Consider the following 22,948-nt stretch of genomic DNA (forward strand, 5'->3'; position numbering starts at 1 on the left):
GAATCCCACCGCTCTGAGCCCTTTTGAGTCCTTGAATTGTTTTTAGGTTGGACAAGAATAAAGGTGAAAGCAGCAAATGGCTGAATCCTGGTAATTCCTGGGATTTGCTGATCCAATAAACCTGACAAACAAACCACCTCAACAACATCTTTGAAACTGGATGCCTGGGCAATTCACTGAAACTTTGGGCAAGGAGTCAATAGTCCAAAGTATTGATTTCTAATTAAACAAAAGCACTCACCTAGCTTAATGCTGCTGTCAAGTGGAATATTAGGCTGAAATATTAGCTTGAAATTTGCTTTTAAAGTCTGGCAACAGCATTTGTAATACAGGTGCACAGCGGTATAGAGTGAAAATAAATTGTGGTCTGCCTTAGCACATTCAAATCAAGTAGAAAGGCAGACTAGGATAACAGCTTCTACAGATATTCTTCTGAAAGTCAGAGCCCCTGAAAAGTACAAGTGAAAGAACAAAGAGTGGGAAAAATGGTGTAATAAGGATGAGAGTGCAATTCTGATCATGCATGGAAATCAGTAATTCAAATAATTTTTGGAACATAAATTGTGATCCAGCACGAAGACCCTCTGAGCTGCATTCATTAAACTGAGGTGTCATGTATGAAAGCCTTCTCTACCTTATTTTCTTTTCATCTCAAAAATAAATCAGATAGATAGTTAACTAATTACATCAGAAGGTAACAGAGATGGTGTTCCAGCCTTATATACATATCAGAAGTGACTGGGTACCTAAAGGTAACAGAAGGGGAGGACAGAAAAAAGAAATCCTGATAAATCATAAATATATTCTGCTTTCAGGAACAGGCAGTGTCTGCATCTCTTTTCACCGGCAGTCAGCGTCCGGCTTCTTTCTGCCTCAGTTTCCCCTTTTCCACCTCATTTGCTCTTCCTCATACTTGCATTTCGTTGCTTTACCTGGATTGAATCCCAAGTTTTGCTTTTAGTTTCTCTCTGTCTTTCAGGAATAACACTCATCCTGCTGTTCCAAATGACACGATTTGAACAGCAGCAGAATTCAAGCGCCCTTAAGACACTAAAAAACTGATATGTCTCTGATGCTTCTATGTCTGGGGGACAAACACCTGTATCCACAAGCACCAGTGAGCGTAACCACATGGATTCCTCGCATATGGGAGCTCTCCCTGCCCCAAACCTGAGCAGTTTGTAAAACTGCTGTCAAAAGCAGGGCTGGTCCTGCTGGTCTCGCCCACCACGTTGATAACAGCACATCAATGCAGAGTAATTCAGTAATTTATAGTAATATAAATATTTCTGACCGAACTTGGGGACAAGATGCACCGAGCTGCCTGGACCAGGACTGGGAAGAAGTGTTGCTGGGCAAATTCATTTGCAGCACCCATCTGTAAATTTTTCCCTCAGGAGAACACACTGTATCTTCATGTGTATAACCTGCCCTTCGGACAAAAAATAACTGTCTTTGAAAAGAAATTACTTGGAGAATTTGCCGTTTTGGACAACTCATCACAAGGGCAAAGAGTCTATGTGTTCTTTAAGCCCACAAAGTGCTGCTGGGCTCTGCACCGGGGAGGGAGCGAGGGAAGAGTGCGGGGCAAAGTGCCCTGCTCAACTTCCCTCCATTTCAATAGCCACCACATCAGTGGAGGTTTTCTGGGTTTATTACTATCTGAATTCACCAGTACCTGCTTGAGAACGCCCTGCTGATTTTACTGGGCACAGCCTTTATCTCCCTATTCAGAATATTTCAAAGCTGCTTACAAAACTGGGATGTGCTGGGAAGCAGCTGCACAGATACTATAAGGAAGCAGAAAGTGGAAAAATAAAAAGTCTCTAACATTTCACCAGGCTTATCACTGGTTTTCTTCATCCTGACAACCAACTGTAGAAATTTCACAGCTTCCAGGTCTTGGAGCTCTCTGTAGTACAAGATTAATTGGCACTGATCAGCCAGGGCTGCACATTTTCTAAAATCACTGTCAGCTCAACTGAGCATGAAAACCAGTAGAGAAAATCATTAACAAACCAAAGCGGTCTCAGTTTCTCATGCGCAGTCTCTGATGCTGGCAGTTTTGAGCTGCATTTCAGGAGCAACAGGATTTTGCTCTTTCAGTCGCTTTACAGCAGCCGCTGGAACGCACAGCGACCTCCTCACTCTCATTTACCTCTCCAGATATTTTTTTGCTGTGGTTTCTCCTCTGCTGCCTCATAACAGAAACATCCCACCAGAATGAAAAAGAAATAACTATATTGGCTTCAGTCCTCCCACAAGCAGCATTACCCACTTCGGGGCAAAGCACCAGATCACAAGGGGAAGTGTAGAGTCTTGTATCTGGGCAGGAACAACCCCAGGTTCCAGTGTAAGTTGGGGAATGACCTGTTGGAGAGCAGTGTAGGGGAAAGGGACCTGGGGGTCCTGGTGGACAGCAGGATGACCATGAGCCAGCACTGGGCCCTTGTGGCCAGGAAGGCCAATGGTACCTGGGGTGTATTAGAAGGGGGTGGTCAGTAGGTCAGAGAGGTTCTCCTGCCCCTCTACTCTGCCCTGGTGAGACCACACCTGGAATATTGTGTCCAGTTGTGGCCCCTCAGTTCCAGCAGGACAGGGAACTGCTGCAGAGAGTCCAGCGCAGGGCAACAAAGATGCTGAAGGGAGTGGAGCATCTCCCGTGTGAGGAAAGGCTGAGGGAGCTGGGGCTCTGGAGCTGGAGAAGAGGAGACTGAGGGGTGACCTCAGTAATGGTTACAGATATATAAAGGGTGAGTGTCAGGAGGATGGAGCCAGGCTCTTCTTGGTGACAAACAATGATAGGACAAGGGGTAATGGGTACAAACTGGAACACAGGAGGTTCCACTTAAATTTGAGAAGAAACTTCTTCATGGTGAGGGTGCCAGAGCCTGGCCCAGGCTGCCCAGGGAGGTTGTGGAGTCTCCGTCTCTGCAGACATTCCAACCCACCTGGACACCTTCCTGTGTAACCTCATCTGGGTGTTCCTGCTCCATGGGGGGATTGCACTGGATGAGCTTTCGAGGTCCCTTCCAATCCCTGACATTCTGTGATTCTGTGATCTGCAGCTCCGCAGGCTGGAGGAGCAGGAGATCAAGTCCTGCCTCCATTTGCAAACTCTTTTCAATCCTCACCCCACACATTTCCTGTCCTTGTTCTCAGCACAACTATCCACAGCACAGCTTGTGTTGATAAATGGTGATGTGAACCAGGTTGATCCCCAACTCCAGGAAGAACCATAGCAAGTTATGGAAGAACACCTGTGTGTTTTTGACTGAAAGGGGAAGATATTTCCCCTTGGGATTAGTATTTAAAGATACTCCAAAATACGGCACCTCCCAGACCTGCTCTAGAGACTCAGCAGCTCTCCATCCCACAGTGGTTAGCAGTGACATGGGATAAAACATGTGCACTGAGTGCCACCAGCAGTTATGGAACAACCTGGGGACAAGTTCCTGCCCGTTGCACTGGGACTGCCCCGTTTTATGTACATGGCGGGGCCAAAGCACGTTTGTACGTGTATATATTGGGGTCTAAGTCATTCACTCCTAATTTAGTCCTAATTTGCACCTAATTATAACAGCTGGCAGGGAAATTGTCCTCGAGAGAGTTATTGAAGTGACACAGGTCGGGGGCTGAGAGACAGCACTGAGGTTTGCTTGGAGTCCTTTCGACCCGGCTTGTCTGGGCTCAGCTTTGGTCCCTGATGATTAAAATCCACAACAACAAATCCCAAGAGGAGTAGCAAGGGCAAGGAGAAGCTCCTGGGCAATAAAAAGGCGAAAAGCCTCCAAAATGAGCATTTGAGGCTCAATGCTGGGGCTCTCGGCAGCCACCTGTGCTGCAGAGCGGTTCCTTCGCTGGGCACCCACCGCTCGGGCAGGGAAGAAATGCTTTTAACATTATACCTTTCGCATATGTCATTCAATCCTTCATGGAATGGATGGTGTCCTTTAAAGGGCAGAGCAATTAGCCTCGCTGGGGCCAAAAAGTTGTCCCCTTCAGAAATGCCACAGAGCCTATCGATTTACAACTCACGGGGCCGGCGCTGACCCTGCACGGGCAAGCGGCAAGTGCAATGGGAAAGAGGCAACTGGGTGGTGGTGATCCAAAGGTTGGAGAAATTTTGGGTAATCCCAGTTCTCAGCCCTGCCAAAATCACGTTACATAAATCAGCTTCCCTGCTGCTCGGTGGATGGCTGAAGCTTGGAGGGCTCTCTGTTGGCTGCTCCTCTCCGGGAGCAAAGCTGCGGCTCTGCCTTCGCCCCACAGCTCGCACAGCTCTTGTTTGCTCCTGGTGCTTTTCTGTTTGGCCATACTAAGGTCTCCTCTTGCTGTTCACTTGGCATAAAAGGACTGTAAAGGCTCCAAAAGCAGGGAGCTACAGGTATGCCCATCCTTGACAATGCCACCCTCCTACTTCTCTACTGGGATGTGAACCTCTTCATCCGTGAAGAGGGACTATGGGGTTTACCTCAACTGATACACGGAAGAAAGTAGTTGCAGTGGCCTGATGGTATCTGCACCTGGGAAGATAAGAAGCTGCGCTGGCACAATCCTATTTACAACGACAGGAGAATTCTTCCTTAAAACACAGGGATGGCCAAGAAAAATCAGAAATTCCAGATTCAAAAAACTCTTCCCAGAAAGGGTTGTCAGGCATTGGAACAGGCTGCCCAGGGCAGTGGTGGAGTCACCATCCCTGGAGGGGTTTAAAAGGTGTTTAGATGAGGTTCTTAGGGACAGGGTTTAGTGCTAGAGTTAGGTTATGGTCGGACTCTATGATCCTGATGATCTCTTCCAACCAAAATGATTCTATGATTCTATGATAACTTGTCCAGGTGACAGAGCACCCCTTTCTGGGACATGAGGGATTTTTTTTCCACTTCTTTCCTTTTCCACCCCTTTTCTGAATACAATCTGAGCTCATTCAGCAACAATGACGCTGCTGTGGCAGGGAGAGCGGGTGGGAAAGCCCATGTCAGATTATTGTCATTCATTTCTCATCCCTGATGACAGACGGCAACTAAAGGGGATGCGCCAGAGCATGACAGACCTGGTGAGCCACCAAGCCTGGCTGCTACCAACGCTCCTGCACACCACTGATACCGATCCGTGCCCACGGATCCCTTGAGAGCAGCTCAGAAAGTGTTTAGTAAAGCGTAACAGCTGCAAGACACGGATTAAATGTAGAAAATAATGCAAAGTGTCTGTTTTGATATTTCCCTGCAAATAATTAAGGCCATTTGGGCAAACAAAAACAAAACAGCATTTGCAAGTGTTAACCTGTTTCCCAAAAGGAACCCAGGCTCTGCTGGGATGCAGAGGCAATCCCTGTGGTAGAGCATCCAAGGAAGGCAGTAAGTAAGCCAGACACATCCCGATGGCTTTTTCCCACCCCTGTGACCTGGTAGTTCTCTGTTCATGATGGAAACGTGGTGCAGGGAGCTGACCCAGTCACGCTCTTGCAAGAACGGCATCTGCAAAGTCTGTGGAGTAAACACTGTGCGGAAAAATATGCCTAATGCTCCCTCTGTTCCACTAGAGTGGGCTACGGAACTTGATTAATGGGAATGAAGATAAAGAGAAGAGCATTTTTTGGCATTTTTGGCATCACAGTTTCAACTTTTTTTTTTATAAGTCTGTCACAAACATTGAAGTTCATATAGTTGGTACTCTTGTTGAAGGACAATTTATTTTCTCTATGGAGGAAAATAAAGATGGTGTTTAGATTTGGACTCCGAGGAAGCAGACTTGCAATACTATGCTTGGTGCTTCCAGCAGTGAATCCTTTTGCAGGTGTTGGCTGTTCCCATCTCGTTTAGGAAACCATAGGAAGAGGATGAATTAGTAGCTCAAACTGCCATTAATCACTCAACCAACAAATCCCACAGGTGAGAATTTAGGGCTTTTAATTAGAAATTTGGGATTAAGTTTTACACCTGGGCAATCTGTACTCTAAATTTTCCCCTCTTCTTGCATAAACTCTGTTACCTGTCTTTGTGCATCTTGCTGACACTGTGGAACTCCAAAGACCTGGGTCATATCTCACTCACATCACCTGGACCTTCCATCAGAAACCCTCAGACAGATTTAGGGGAATGCAGAACAAAGCACAGTACCTTAGATTTAAACCACTTAACTCCACAAAACAGGAACAAAAGCAGAAGCAATTGCAAAACTGACATCTTAACAAACAACACAACCAGTCACTAAATAAATTGCAAAACATGAAATAACAGAAAAACAAATTTTCTGGGCAGCCACCCATCCATCAGTTGCAACTCCCTGTCACTGAATATGTATGTTCCTCTCTGCACCGTCCATATGGCCCAACAATACTCATACCTTTGTCATTCTGCTGGATTTAACGCAATGACTCCTGACTGATAGAGAGTAAAAAGAGCCTTGCCTACCCTTCATGCAAGTCATCCTCTTTAAACTGTGTCTTATCTGGCTGATTTGGTGTAATGTCAGTTTTAAACCTCGCAGTCACAGGACAGGATCTCTCAGCAGCACTCACGGTCTTTGGGGAACTGCAGAGTTGTAAACCAGCTACCATTAGTCCATGTAGGAAATGCATTAAATATTGTATTTCTCCACTGTTCTGAACAAAACCAGCCAAATCCTGTTGGAAAACCCCTTGTCTCCTGGTGAGCTGATCCCTATGTGATACACGACACACACACAACTCAGCCCCTGTACTAGATTAATAATGAGCAGGAAAAGCTTTTGATAAACGGAGAACAGTCCCTAGTTGCAACTCAAACACGATCATATCAATAATTGCATTATCAGAAATATATGTTTTAAAATGCATTACTTATCAGATTGATATGCAATTTTTCTCTACTTAAAATTCGTATTTCAACACATACTGTTAGCCCTAACTTTGCATTTATTTACTATTCTTCAGTTAAAGTAACATTAGTCAACAGCCCCTTGTGAGTGTATTTCATGGTGTTTACTGTAAATCTTATAGTACCATCACTCTTTTCCTAAAGGTTCTATCTAATGTATGTTAGAGGTGTCAGCTTCAGTGCAAACCAACACGTAATTAACCTCCACACAACAACTGAGTGATTCAGTCAAAGAAACTGGAAAGCACAGAATTGTTGTTCAATAATTCTCTATCCCCCACTTGCTGCTCCCTCCCAAACCCAATGTCCCCACTTTTCAGAGGGGTGACGCAGATGGTCCCTACCGAACAGGCCATGAGGATCGGAGTGGCGTCTCTCCGTGATTTTGAACTGCTCCTTTCTCTTCCTGCTCACTCTAAAGCTACCGAAACGCTTCATGAGCTGCAACATACACTCGTGCGGCAGCAGCTGTCGGTCATGCCCAGGATTGAAGAAGAAAACAGCAGCGTGAGGGGCAAGACGAGGTGCCGCTTACACCAACAGCCCAGGTGCGAGAAGATGAAGCTCCAGAGAAAACGCGTGGCTGCAAAAGAAGTCGAGTTTGCCGGCGGTTCAGCTCGGGGGTGCTTGGTTGTGGTCTTTGCGGAGAGCCGTTCCACAGCAGGCTGCCAAACCTCGCACGACAGGCGCCTCCAGTCTTAATTCCAGCGTACAGTAACTCGCCTGCATGTGTCTGTGGACATGGGGAGAAGTTCAAAGTCTGCCCAGCTTGCAGCCGTGGAGCTCCTCTCCGTCAGCAGCCTCGGAGACCGAAGTGACGTTTCCGCGCAGATCACCTCATGTGGGAAAGGTCAGGAACCACCTGATAAGCTCCCGCGTTTAATAAATACTGACTGTGCAAAGGAGCCACAAGTCCTCTTGAAGGGACTCGTCATGTGCAGCTCAGCATGATGACTCTTTAAAAAGGCTGTAAAAGGAAACCTCCCCTGGACAGACAATTCCTGGCAGCCAGCGGCCCGGGCACGCTCGCACCGTGACATGACATCACCCAGCTATTTTGACTCGTGTGTGCTGGGTCCTCGCAGCGACAGCACCATCCAGCTGCCGGCCGATGAGCTCCCCAACGCCCGGCCCTCTGCGGCTAATGGCTAATGGATTAATGGGAATGAGCTTCTGCCAATTCACAAATAAGAAGGTGGATCTGTTCTAGAAACTGCAGCTGGAGCGATGGGTTGGACTATCTCTAGTGATGTGCCCTCCCCATGCTATGCATATCTGTATGATCTGCATATCTATATGTTCTGCATAGGTTGTTTCATTTAAATTTGCTGCCTGCAAAGCAAAAGGCACCTGGGACAGCCATTTGTAACACAACTGAAATCTACCTCATGGTCTTTTCAATGAGACAAACATTCTCAGGGCTGTTGCTCATCCCAGCCAGCCGGGGTGGATTATGTTAAGGCCTGAGTCTGTAGATTTAGAGCTGTTTAGTTTAGGAACAGGTTGAATAGCTGGAAAAGGGTGCAAGCACAATCCAAGACATGGTCAAACTATCATAGTCAACCTTCCTAAGATTACAGTAAATGTTATGTTAAATAAAGAGCTTTTTTTGTTTGTTTGTTTTAAAGTCACAGATCACCAGCCTTTTCTCTGGACATCACTAGAATTTGAGGTTCAGATGTTTCAAAAATCAAACCCTATATGAGTAATGAGAGTCTTGGCTCTCTAATTCCTCGGAGGAATTAAAGGTCATACCACCTTTTTCCTCTCCAAAGAAGCATGCATTTTTCTTTGTGCCCACCATTGATCCTGGGACTTAATGTCATTAGAAAGGAAAAGAAAAAACAGCCACTAATGCTGAAGAATAGACTTATCAACACAGATTTCTTGTAAGCTCTGGTCTCTCAGAAGGACGGCTGTCTCCAAGGCATCAGTGCAAAATGACCCAAGGACTTCAGGGACCCCAAGTGAAGGTGCAGAGATGACAGCAGCTCCCTCTGACATCCTCAGTTACTACTATGGAGAATATGGAAGAAGACAGTACAAAGGGCATCTTTGTTCTTCCACCTAGTGACCAAAGTAATCAAATTATTAACAAGACACTTAATTACCTTCCAGACAGGTGTCTCACTGATATCCAAGTGAGGAATCACAGTAATTAATTTAAGGCTCTTTCCAGCCTTTCCCCTCCTGACTAGTCCTCCTACTTTCTTTTACCCCCGTCTCTATGATCCTGTTTCAACTCTGCATGTGAAGACCCCAGTGCTTTTCACCAAATAACAATCTTTTGCATAAAACCAGCCTATCAGCACAGTGCTTTACAAAAGTGGCTGAATCACTGTCCCTGGAGGCGTTTAAGAGACGCATAGATGACGCGGTTTAGAGGTGGAATTGGTAGTGTTATCTTAACAGTTGGAGTCAATGATCTTACAGGTCTTTTCCAAACAAAATTATTCTATTCTATTCTATTCTATTCTATTCTATTCTATTCTATTCTATTCTATTCTATTCTATTCTATTCTATTCTATTCTATTCTATTCTATTCTATTCTATTCTATTCTATTCTATTCTATTCTATTCTTTCTACCCTACCCTACCCTACCCTACCCTACCCTACCCTACCCTACCCTACCCTACCCTACCCTACCCTACCCTACCCTACCCTACCCTACCTTACCCTACCCTACCCTACCCTACCCTACCCTACCTTACCCTACCCTACCCTACCCTACCCTATCCTATCCTATCCTATCCTATCCTATCCTATCCTATCCTATCCTATCCTATCCTATCCTATCCTTAGTTTTCCTGTTCCCTTTCCAGTCTTTACTTGAGCAGAGGCACAAGAAGCGTTGTGTACAACACCAATGCAATCTGGACCTCAAGCTTCCCCTCCTTAGTAAAGCATTCTTCACTCTTCAGTGGCCAAAAGACTGCCGGGAATGACTTAATGCCATCAGAAACCAAAAAATGTAAATCCCTTTTTAATGAGATAGGAATTGGTATTGCTGCAGCATGGAAACAGCCCCCTCCTTGATAAAGGCCAAGGGTAAATAGTAGCTGATGACCTTTTCAAGCAGGGCCATTGCACCAGGAGGGCTCATTTCCCCTAATTAAGGAAAGCAGCAAGACCCTAAAGTTTCTGCACAGAGCTACCAGAAAACGAAACAAGGCTGTTTAACAACTGTCTTGCACAGTAATTTGTTAAAAAAAAACACTAAGTGCTTTGAGTATGATCATTTTGTCTCCCACAGCTAATAGTCTAACAGATACTAGCACATTTACACCAGATACTACATCTTCTTAATGATTCCAGTGGAAGTATCTTATAAAAGTAATAATAAAAAGCCGGGTTTCAAAGAGCTCCTTTGGGGCCATCTGTGTTCTGGAGATTGAAAACACAAATCCTTTCTGAACAACCATGAAATGGCCTCTTGTCAAGGTACTTTAAAGTCTCCCAAATTAGTTATAGTGTATTATATTTCTTGAGCTGCATGAGAATAACACGGTCCCCTTCCAAAAAACATACGTGGGCTTGTTCTGAGAGGTGCCAAGCATTGGACAACTTAAAAAAACTATTTAGAGGGAGGGAGCAGACACACAGTCCTGTATGTGTGTGAAATACCTCCCCAGCCCCGCTGGATCTGCTCATCTGGTGCGACCTGAGCTGTTTCATGGCATTAGAGCAGCCTGTGTGCTGACAACTCACCAGTTTGTCTCCAGACCCACCCTCTTGCCTCAAATCATCCATTTCCTTGACAGTTTTACTTTGATGACCTGATGTCAAGTCCAAAAAAGAGCCTAAAAAAGGTTCTAGAGCTAAAAAAAAAAGACCCAGGTCTGGAAATTTGAGGAGAAACTTCTTGACTTTGAGGTGCCAGAGCCTGGCCCAGGCTGCCCAGAGAGGCTGTGGAGTCTCCTCCTCTGCAGACATTCCAACCCGCCTGGACACCTTCCTGTGTGACCTGCTCTGGTGACCCTGCTTGAGCAGGTGGGTTGGACTGGATGATCTCCAGAGGTCCCTTCCCACCCCAACCAGTCTGTGGTTCTGTGGAATCTCCTTTACGCTAATTATCGCCTTTATCCCATCAGCTGCCTGTGTGCCCAACCCTCCCAGCAATGTCCCCCCTGGCTCATCCCAGCCCTTCATCCTCTTAAACAACCTGATTATTTTGAAAAATGGAGGTTGGAGCACACAAAGTAAATCTCGTTCTGCTATTTTTCCCACTGATTCCCAGGGCCACACAAGGAGAGGAGTCTCATGGCTGGTGTCATCTGCAATCCAACCCAAAAAAGCCCAAACCAAGGTTGGGCTACATCTTCTTGATGCTTCTTTTTCTTCAGTTCCCCACCTCCAAGATAAAAGCACCTTCCGTACCCACAAGGTAGAACTGGGGGTTGATTTGGTCTCCAGATAGGAAACCTGGAAAATCCCATTGCATGAACTAAGCGCAGCCAACGCAGGGTCAGATTTGAAACACAAACTGATTCATCCGTTTTACAGAAGTGTAAATTCTGTGCTGTGGTGAAAACACTTTAAATGCTGCTGTTCTGAATAATGTCCTCATGTGCCTTTTTAATGGGAGATTTAACCTGATCTACAAATGCAGCAGCAGAGTGCGGGGCAAGCAATGGGGACCAGTTAGTCTTATCAGGGTTTATTCTGGTATGAAAATGGCAAAAACAATATTTTCTTCCTTGAGATTTAAGAGCTTATTTAGCACAAAACAGGAAGGCTAAAAAGAATATGTACCCCCTTAGCGACAACACTTCAGCTGCCTTCAAACCGCAAATCAGCAAACCCAAGTGTTTCCCTTTCCTCATCGCTGAGAATTTCCCTGGTCAGAATTCCCTCTGGTTTTGCCATTGCTCAAAGAAGTAAAAGCTCAGATCCACCCTTAGAAAGTTAAAGCATGAATCACATTTGTGTTTCTACACGGATCACGTTTCTCTGCCTTGTACGTCTTAAAAAGTTCCCTGAATGGGAATTTTTCTAAATTTCTCTTCCCAATTCTACAGAGCGAGGTTGGCAAAATGAAACATTTTCTCTCAGTGTCAGTGGTGCTGGGACATGTCTACAAAGCCTCACAACACCGGACTGGTTATAACTGCAACCGTATTTCATATAAATGAACGATGACCAGCATATAAATGACCATGAGCCAGCACTGTGCCCTTGTGGCCAGGAAAGCCAATGGCATCCTGGGGTGTATTACAAGGGGGGTGGTTAGTAGATCAAGAGAGGTTCTCCTGCCCCTCTACTCCACCCTGGTGAGACCACATCTGGAATATTGTGTCCAGTTGTGGCCCCTCAGTTGCAGAAGGACAGGGAACTGCTGGAGAGAGTCCAGCGCAGGGCAACAAAGATGATTAAGGGAGTGGAGCATCTCCCTTATGAAGAAAGGCTGAGGGAGCTGGGACTCTTTAGTTTGGAGAAGAGGAGACTAAGGGGGGACCTTATTAATGTTTATAAATACATAAAGGGTGAGTGCCATGAGGATGGAGCCAGGCTCGTCTCGGTGGCAAACAATGATAGGACAAGGGGTAATGGGATCAAGCTGGAACACAAGAGGCTCCACTTAAATTTGAGAAGAAACTTCTTCTCAGTGAGGGTGGCAGAGCACTGGCCCAGGCTGCCCAGGGGCGTTGTGGAGTCTCCTTCTCTGCAGACATTCAAAACCCACCTGGACATGTTCCTGTGCGACCTCACCTGGGCGTTCCTGCTCCAGCAGGGGGATTGGACTAGATGATCTTTTGAGGTCCCTTCCAGTCCCAAACATACTGTGATACTGTGATAAATAGCAAACTTGGAAAAGATTTCAAAATAACACGCAGAGAAATATGTAAGAGAGATCTTTGCCCTAAAAGAAAATAATGCTCAAGACTCCAAGTGATGCAATGGCCAACAACAAAGAGCCTGTTTTGTGCGAACACCATTTGCAGGCCGGTTGAACAGAGCAAGCAGCCTGTGTTTTCAAAGGGAAATACAAACTACAACTTTCTCCATCTGGTCCAAGGCCCAGCTCACACCCCATAAAAGAATTGTAAGTTTATGACTCCAAGCTGGGCTCAATTACTTCCCATAATCATAACCAAGTGTTGCACTGTAATGAGTCTTTGTCTTTATCCCCTTTTTATACATTACTTCAAGCTGCTTTCAGTGTGCATTAAGAAAAACTTCCATTTCTGAAGCTGTCAGGCTGGCACTAAATTGGTTTTGAAAAATCTGAAAGCTGCATTTTACTTCTTTCTAGCAGTCCCAAAGGTGCACACTAGATTTCCCAGAACTCTTGGTAAATTACTTATAAATTACATCCTGGCATCTTTGTGATGTATTTCTATCCTACCTTTCCAGAGTTTATAATATGAACCAGCAGGAATAGGAGTAATGGCCATGTTAGCGCTGGCATATTGGTGATTTCTAGTAAGAAGAACACACTATTTCAGGCTCAGAGCACCCACCCCGAAAGACCAATAAGCAGGGACTGATGGCTATGATTCTATCCAAATGATAATTTTATCATTTCCCCTCATCCCACTAATGAACTGTGGTGCATATGTTTCCAGCACTTGCTTCTTTAGCAATTTCAGTTCATAATGTGAAAAACAGAACCATTCTTACATGCGCCGCAATCTGGCCGTGCTCAAACCAGCATTTGATCCAGCAAGTACAGGATGTCTGGTGTGACACAGCTCCTAAAGTTTAATCAGTTCTGAGCTAAGGAAAAACATCTCAGCTGTTAACTTTACAAAAAACAGTAAAGGCATTAAGGTTCTCTAGATGCATTTTTCCACTAGTGCTTTTCTCATCTCTTCTTGCTTCTCTTTCTTCTTGATTTTAGCAAGTCTTTCTACCACATCCACCCACAGAACCTTGTGAAGAACTTACGATTCTCCAGAACATCGCAAAATTCTTTTTTGTCTCCTTCATATACTTCTTCCTTGCTTGCTTCCTCACTTCTCATGCAGGATTGGAACAGATGAAATGATGTTAAAGTTATAATGGGCATTGTAGGGCTGAATAAAATCACAGTATCACAATATCACAGTATCACAGTATGTTTGGGATCGGAAGGGACCTCAGAAGATCATCTAGTCCAATCCCGCTGCTGGAGCAGGAACGCCCAGGTGAGGTCACACAGGAACACGTCCAGGCGGGTTTTGAATGTCTGCAGAGAAGGAGACTCCACAACCCCCCTGGGCAGCCTGGGCCAGGCTCTTGATCTACTAACCACCCCCCTTTCTAGTACACCCCAGGATGCCATTGGCCTTCTTGGCCACGAGGGCACAGTGCTGGCTCATGGTCATCCTGTTGTCCACCAGGACCCCCAGGTCCCTTTCCCCTACACTGCTCTCTAATATGTAATTTCCCAACCTATACTGGAACCTGGGGTTTTTCCTGCCCAGATGCAGGACTCTACACTTCCCCTTGTTAAATTTCATTAGGTTATTCCCCACCCAACTCTCCAGCCTGTCCAGGTCTCTGGATGGCAGCACAGCCTTCTGGCGTGTCAGCCACTCCTCCCAGCTTGGTGTCATAAGCAAACTTGCTGATAGTACACACTATTCCCTCGTCTAAATCGTTATTGAATAATATTGGCCCCAGTGCTGACCCCTGAGGCACTCCACTAGATACTGGTCTCCAACTAGACTCTGCACCATTGACTACCACTCTCTGGCTTCTCTCCTTAAGCCAGTTTGCAACCCATCTCACTACTCTATTGTCTAGACCACACCTCGTCAACTTAGCTGTGAGGATGCTGTGGGAGACTGTGTCAAAGGCTGTGTCAAATATCCCCTTCAGTTTAATTTAAAGAAAAAGTCTTTCAGCCAGTGCTGAATGGGTCACAAAGTGAATGACAGCAAATGAATAAAGTCAGAAATTACTGCAAGAAAGTGAAATATTAGGGACTCCTCAGAAATAGAGTCCTCCACCAATTTTGCCTTAGCAGTTTTATTTGGAGAGAGAGGAAAACTCAATGAATGAGCAATGGTTTGCATCAATCCTCAGCTGTCAACCCTACACAAACTCAGCGAGCACCCTGTTGCACAACCACACATTTGCAATTCATAACCTTGTAGGAGCATTAGGAGTAGAACAGGTTCACACACATTTACTGTGGTTTTAATGTTCATGGTGGCATGGTTATCACAAAATACAACTTTAGTTACAAAGATGCACATTGGAAGCAATCCCCTCATCCTCAGATCTATAAAGGATGATGAGACTTCAAAGTAATTTCAAGTTCTGTATCCCTCTGCTCCCCACAATGAGCAGGAAAATCTGACAGCAAAAGGCAATAAAATTGCTTATGTACAAGATAAGACAATGAAGAGACTCTTCACCTGGCTTGGTATTATTATCTGCTATTTTTTGGTTGAAAATAATCTTAAGTGTTTCCTAACAATAAAAAATGCTGGCAGTGCAATTTTGGGGTTGACAGACATCCCACAGATGACCCATTCCTAGGCCACAGTGGATATAATAAAGACATATGTGCTATATATTATACACATAAAATTAGAGACAGTGGTCAGCAGCATCCTATTAGACATCTGAGACAACACAGAAGTGCTGACTGAAGATAAAAGTGAACCGCACCTTGAAAAGCTAAATGCTTCACTAACGCTTGGGAAGCCTTTCTCATTCCTGGCTCCACTGACAACGCTCCTGTTCTTCAGTGATGAAAGAGAGACCTTGTTTGGTTCAGCTGCAAGAGAGCAGCAACCACAAGAGGAAGGAACCATTCCCTGCGAATTCCCGACCTCAAGGGTGAAGGAGTTCCCAGGCGTGTGCCTCTCTCTCCTCCTCTCAGCTGCTGCGATGGTGCAGAAGAGCCTGAGGACTATGTTCAGGTGACCTATAGGGGTATCTAATGCAGGTGTTTACACAGAATAGACATTTTCAAAGAATTATAGAATAGTTTGTGCTGGAAGGGACCTCCAAAGCTCACCCAGTGCCACCCCTGCCATGAGCAGGGACATCTTCACCAGCTCAGGTTGCTCAGAGCCCCGTCCAGCCTGGCCTGGGATGTCTCCAGGGATGGTTCATCTACCACCTCTCTGGGAAACCTGGGCCAGTGTTGCACCACCCTCAGTGTAAAACATTTCTTCCTCATGTCCACCCTGGATATCCCTCCTTTAGTTTAAAACCATCACCTCTTGTCCTGTGGCAACAGACCCTGCTAGAAAGTCTGTGAATTATTGCAAATGTTGTTTTGTTGACAGTGAAAGCAGGGCCTTGTAGCATTAGACCATCAGTGCTCATTGAAGTCAAACCTAAAACTCACAAAATCCTGGTGACTTGCCAGGGTATCCATAGGAACTACTAACTACTAACTACTACTACTAACTACTAACTACTACTAACTACTAACTACTAACTACTACTACTAACTACTAGCTATTTATTGCATAGCCACACAGTATGTTCACATGAATGACTGAGGACATCGCACAGGACTAGATCCCAATCCGATGAACTAAGCACAGGCGTAATGCCAGGAGGGGACATTCCTAAAGGATCACCCAACCCTGCATTGTCATTGCAAGTGGGATTGCTCCAGCAAGGGGATTATAATAGAAAGGGAGGAATCCACTGTACGCAGACATGGCCTGCACTGAAATCCAACCCCCTGCACGGTATCTGCATTGCAGCCAGCTCTCTCGGTCTGTTTGTTCAGGCTACCCCTAACAGATATAGTGGAGCTTCATCTGCTGGTTAAGAAACAATACAAGGCACAAGGAAACCCAAAAAACAACCCAAAAAACCCCCAAACAACCAACCAACAAACCCAAACAAAACCAAAACCAAAACCAACCAACCAACAAAACAAAAAGCCAACCAACCAAAAAGACCCAACCAACCAAAAAGAATGCACACCCCCCAGCCCCCCTCCAAGATCTGTCTTCATTTTCTACACTTACTTTTCCTAAGAATTAATGATTCTGAAGCATTGTTAGTTGTAAGCAAAGGAATAGACCCAAGTACATTGCATACTTTAATGTAATAATAACCGAACGACTGGCAAACTGCCCTGTTAACTTCCCAAGATAAACACCTTATGAACCACCACCATCACCTGGATCTCATATAGCATCTTTTTATCTTCAGAAGACAAGGTGTAAGCATCATGGTTTGTAGTTTCTTTGCACAGAGTAAAATAAATTTCCAAAAGCCACCATGCAGCAGGTTGGGACGAGGCTGGAGGGGAACAGAACAAGACAAAGGTTGGTTGGACTCGACAGCTCCACTCCTTCCATTGCAAGAACATGACTTGTTGTTCACACTACGTTAAACCGCTGAGTGCGTGAGGTGGTTGTCTCGCATGCCCCAGCTCCAAAGAGATTACTACAATTAGTCACCCAGATTACAGAAGATCCGCTAGAACAGATGGGAGTGTAGATGAGAAAACATTTGTTATCACATACAGGAGATCTGGAAGAGAAATCAATGCAAAACCCTTCTGGTTTATCTTTCCAGGATGCCTTTTGGTTGGGATTTTTGGGTTTTTGTTGTTGTTGTTGAGATTTTTTGCACCCAGATCAAACATAGCAATTTTGTTAGCAATAGAAACTTCACTGACTTTTTAAGAGAGATGAAAGCACAGTGGGAAAGACAGACCCTGCAGCTTACTGAGATCAAACAGAGGTACCTCAGCAATCTGCCAGGGTACAGATGGGACAAAGTCCGAGACAGTGGACATGTAATGGAAAGCTGGCATTGTTTTACTGTCTACAATGAGCTAGAAACCATCCAAGCCCAAATATTTCCCATTTCTTGACGATTCTACCAATTCATGCAGCTGGCAGACCAGTAACTTGGTAAAATGCATCCAACACATCCACAGCACCCAGCTGGGATGCGGCTGCGGGAGCCACGAGTCTATGACAGGAGTGAATCAAGGGACAGTGTGGGACAGCTTGGGTGGTAAAAAGTTCCTCGTTCATCCACTGTGCAAGTGAAAACACCAAACACTGTAAAGTTCAGAGTTATATTTAGGATTGTGTGAAAAATCTCAGTGGGGTGGCTGGGAGCAATGCAGACATGAACTCGAGAAAACTTGTTGAGTCTTTATGGCTAGATGACAGAAGGGGAAACCTGGGAGCTATAAGGCAATAAGAGAATATTCCTGGGAAAGCCAACACTGCCAGTCTGCACACACAATACCTGGCAGGAGAAAAAAATAGGCTGAAACCTTTCACAACAGTTACCGATAAAGGAAGAGACTGAAAAGGCTGTCAGCTGTGTCCTGAAAGCCAGAGACAGAGAAAAGGCAACGTCACGGTAACTCCTTGCACAACACTTCCTTGGTGTCCTGCTTTTGTTACAAACAAGTTTCTCTTTTAGTGAGTTTGCCTGTCAGCTAAAGCTTCATATTAGCTGCATTTTCCTGGAGAACCAGATACATGTTTTGGCAAACATAGCAATGGAATGCAAAGTTATTGATAAGCACGGATGGACATCTCACGAGAGGGGCAACGAGAAACAGGTGACCAAGAAACTGACCAACGGTGTGTAACATTCCATTCATGTGAATACTTCATATAAAAGTGGGAGATCATGAGGACCTCATCCCTTTTTGCTTATGGCCGACATTAGGAGAGGACCTTGCTAGTCGTCCCTGCAAACTGAGGCCTAGTGACAGACTGAATCCAGCTCCGGTTGGCTTCAGAGTCCAGTCCAGGACTTTGGGTGCCAGCTCTGCAGTTGCTGAGACTTTCAAGATTGGTTTTGTGTATTTTGTATTATTTTCTCTATTCTTATTAGTAGCATTAGTAAAACATTTTTTGTTTTTCCAACTCTCTTCTCTCTGTCCTTCTTTCCCTCTCGATTGCCTGTCCTGAGTGGGAAGGGGGGAAAGGGAAGGGCTGAAGGGGGGGAGAGGGGATTAACAATACATCTGCCATGGTTTTATTGTCACCCCGCAATCAAAACCCTCGACACTTGGTTATTGAGGTTTTTAGGATGCCCTGGTGAATCAGGGGGCAGGTACTGGTGCTGAGGCACATCCCAGCTTGACACAGTTCTCAGGCCAACACTTCATCTGCAGCCAGCAGCATCCCCGTTCACCTCATCAAAACATATCAGGCCTCAAGTTGAGGAGAGATTTCTGGAATCATTAAATCACTTTTAGTGGTGACTTAGCTCAGTGCTGTATTGGGCCAATCACACTTGTAAAGTCATTTGAAAATGATCTAAACTGGATGACCAGAAGTTGTGGTGCAGTGCCATCAGATTCCCAAATCTTGTCAAAGGTCAGCATCTCGCAGTGGCTTCAGTGCTTAAAGTAGAAAGCAGCCTACCAAGCAGCTCTAACATCATTAATCAGTTTAAATTCCACATCAAGAATCAAAGCAGAAAGTCAGTGTTATGGTTACAGAGCTCTGGGTATTTCCAGCAGCACAAAGCCCAAGTCTTGCATTTCTTGGTCTGCCCCAAAAGCATCCCGCATCTTCAGTCCTTCACTCGGGTGTCTCTGTTTTCAGAGGCACATTTCTAACACAGTCCTATGAGCTTTCCAGAATTCTGGCTCCTGAAGTCAAGGTTGAGCCGAACAGCCTGTAAAAACCTATCAGTGTTACAGAGTGAATGCTTTTGTAGTTATTACATAATACATATTTGTGGAAAAAGAACACTGCGTGATCACCTTGGCAGCTAGCAGTCATCTTATTTGCAAGCATGTCACTGGAGCAAAAGGTATGAAAACCGCTGTGCTAATAGACATGAACAGAAATGATTGCTCCAAGCTATGTGTTCCTGTAAACCTGGTAGGTTGTTTCCAGTTATAATAAAATACCAACAGGGCAGAGGCAGGAACACTGGAATGGGGCTGAGTAAGGAGTTCAGAGACGTCGGGTCTTTTCTCAGCTCTGCTACCGGGCCACTGCACAACCAGGGATATCTCACATCATCTCTGTGAGAGCTTCAGATGAAAAGCTGTCTTCAGGTGCTGCGTGTTACTGCACTGCAAGAGCCTCATGCTTAGACTAATCCGTTTTCTATCTCTATTAACCAGAAAGATAATTAAACATCTTAAAGAAAACAAAGACCTACAGCAGATAAAGTAGATATTTAAGGTTACCACAGGTTTCTGGATTTCTCTCCTGTTTATTTGCTGCCTACAGCCATTACAAGCTTCTTAGTTCAGGACGTGTTGAGTGGGGCTGTGCAAGTGCAGGGTGGAGAGCATCGACCCGCGGCCCGAGAGCCCCAACTCCCATTTGCCTCTAACAAACACCATGCTCACTGCCCACAAAACTGAGCTTCTCAACAAGTGTCTATTGATTTTCAACTGTTTTTTCTCCTGCACAATATGTTAAAAGACATAACACCAGCTCCTGCATCAAGCACAGCACTGACAAGGAAGGTCCTGCTGGTCTTTATTTTGAGTCACAGCCCTCAGCATCACCAGCCTAAATCAGCCTCTTCAAATTCACCTGGCACCCTTCAGCCCTCCCTGTTTAGAGTCACCTGCTACAAAACTCTTAAACTACAACAATTAATGAAACTTCACCAAAACCTGGAGAAGATCCACTTGGGGTTGCTCACCAAGCAAGGAGGATGCTCCTGCCCCAGCTCTGCCCTTCCTGCCCGCACAAATCCAGCGTGGGAGGGAAGGTGTAGGGCACCCGCAGAGCCTGAAGGACTTTATGCAGCTTAGCAGCTCCCCCTGCATCTCCTCCTAATGTGCTTAGCTACTGAGCCAGCAGCAAGCTACACATCTTCACGTCTAGCAACACGTTTTACTTGACTTTAATGATTTTGGAGCTCTGTGTGTCTTACCAAGCTTTTCTTGTTTGCCATCACAAGGCGCTTCCCAAGGTGAAAGATGGTTTTGCTTTTGCTCCAAGAGCACAAAGTGCGTGGCCGTGGCTGGGGAGTGCTCAGCGCTCCCTGTGTTGGTCCGCGGTGAAGAACAATGCTGGCTCCTCAACACAGTTTTAACTTCTCAGCTCCAAGAAAAGGTTCGGCTTCACTGTATCAATGCTTCCAGTGCAAAAATACTTGTATTTCAGTAAGTAGACACAGCAAGCTGGTATTTTTTCTTTACCTACCCTACAGCCTCATGGTGCTGAGCCCATTGGGCTGCACCTATTCTGTACTCAACTGTCCCACTTCACCCTTCTAAGACTGCAAACGCAAGGGCTTTCCCCCATCATATATTAACATGAGTAGCATAATAATGAAGTTCCTAATCTCATTAGCCACTTGGCTTTTGCACCATGCAAAAAGAACTAGGGAAGAAGAGGTGGAGGCTTTCTTAGCACAGCAAAGGGCTCTTCTAATCCTGCAACCGTAGTGCAGCGGCAGAAGTTGCTTATAAATGGTTTAATCAAATGTGATCCACTTCCTAATGCACTGTGTCTGTATCCACGGGAAATGGAAAGAAACTCGGAGGGGGAATGAAGTGCCGAGTTTAGAGAGAAACAAGGAACCACACACCTTCCCAGCCATGAGCTCATCAGAAGCTTTTTCCCTCTCAATTTTTGCAAGATGTGCCGTGTGTTGCTGAGCCTCGAATCTGTCGGACAGAGGAGAAATTACTTTCTAAGAACTTCAGTGATGTCAGGTGTTTGCTTTTTTCCATAAAGTGGCAAAAGCTGTCAGCGGCGCCGGCAGTAGCTTAACAAAACTGTTGACGTTGCCTGGATGCTGAGTCCAGCCTAGGATTTGCCTGCGTGTCTGCATTTGACAGCGGTAACTCCTTGGGATTTTAGTTTTTCTTTAATATTCTGAGAGCTGCACAAGTATCTCTCCTTATTCTCCTCCTCCTTTCTCCTCCCTCCTCCCCCACTTTTTTGCTTTGTAAAATGCAAACTAATTCCTCAACTGTAGTAAAGCCATAAATAACAAGCCGTAAAAATAGTTTTCTAGCCTTCTTTTTCCAAGGTGAATATTTTTCAGTTATATAAGCACTTCATGAAATAGCATGGGGAAAGTATATGAGAATCTGTTTATCTGTGGCCCAATGACAGTATTTTGTGCTTTGCATTTGCCGCTGTTGGGGTTCGCTCAGCCGTCTCCCTGTGACCTCCAACGCAGGAGGCAGCAAGATTTAACATTGCTTTTCATGGAGAGCTCACAGTAAATCACTACTGCTGGGCTATGTGGAGTTTTGGGGAAAAAGAGCATTAAGTACCTGCTAATTTTTCATTACAGCAGGTGGATTCCAGGTTTTCACTGATGGCAAAAATCCAGCTGCTGTGAAGGGAAGTGAATTTTCCCCAATCTTTCCCTTACCACTGTCTTGTTCCCAATCTGACTTGTGCCTAACAGTCTGAAGAAGCAGTTCTGGATGCCAGTTAGTGAAGTGCTATAGTGTTTTATTATCTTTTATGGTAAAGAATTTGGAAGGACTTGAGAGAGACCTTCAGGCAGAAACGGGACGAAAGTGAATATACAAAATAGAGCACAAAACTCCTCGTCCTGGCAGCTAGATGACAGACAATTAAATAATTCACTACAGATAATTTTTCCGGTCTGTTCCTTGACACGGTTCACAAGTGAGGAACGATGCACAGTCAGCCCAGTGCTCTGCAGCTGCAGATTTCAGTGCCCTGAGTTATTTTCCAACGGAAATGATGGGTTTTTCAGATACTTTCTTTAGTGCCACTTGTTTTATTTACTTAATAATGTCACAGGCTTGGAACACACAAGCAGCCAACTCTCTCTTTCAACAATCCTACCCCAAACTTCAGCGTCCCATTCCTGCAGAGCTGATGTGCACTGGGGAATGACTCTGTTTAGCCACACAGAAGCAAAGGGTGTTCTCACTTGCTTCTTGCAATTGCTCCTCCAAAAAAATTTCCATGTATTGTAACGTAAAACATAACAACAGCATCACTTCAAGAGAGTAAATAAAGCTTGAATGTGGCAAGAAACTGTACCATGACCTCACAACTCCCTCAGACTGATGCCAACCACAAAGCAATTAACATGTGGGGTTTGTCTATGCAGCGTAATTCTGTTTCCCCTCTCACCACAGCAGTAGAGATGAGATCTTGGACACAGCTCTGTGGGGAGGAGAAGACACCTTTCTGTTGTAGAATTCCCAATCCTGTGATTTAACCACTGGTAAAAAAT

At 45.1% G+C, this 22,948-nt stretch overlaps 1 protein-coding gene across 9 annotated transcripts in view; it reads right to left on the reverse strand.

The window, feature by feature from the left end:
• PRKAG2 (protein kinase AMP-activated non-catalytic subunit gamma 2) overlaps positions 1-22,948 on the reverse strand; it is a 234,603-nt gene that overhangs the window by 107,620 nt on the left and 104,035 nt on the right. The window contains exon 1 of one of the 9 annotated variants that reach the window (XM_065050430.1): positions 7,205-8,195. The exons of the other annotated variants lie outside the window; for them this stretch is intronic. Within the exon in view, the coding sequence (XP_064906502.1) occupies positions 7,205-7,310 (106 nt within the window). The 5' untranslated portion in view covers positions 7,311-8,195. Of the gene's footprint in view, positions 1-7,204; positions 8,196-22,948 lie in introns of those variants that run through there. 9 annotated transcript variants of the gene reach the window in all.

This window comes from Columba livia, chromosome 2 (genome assembly GCF_036013475.1).
Source record: "Columba livia isolate bColLiv1 breed racing homer chromosome 2, bColLiv1.pat.W.v2, whole genome shotgun sequence".
Taxonomy (NCBI): domain Eukaryota; kingdom Metazoa; phylum Chordata; class Aves; order Columbiformes; family Columbidae; genus Columba; species Columba livia.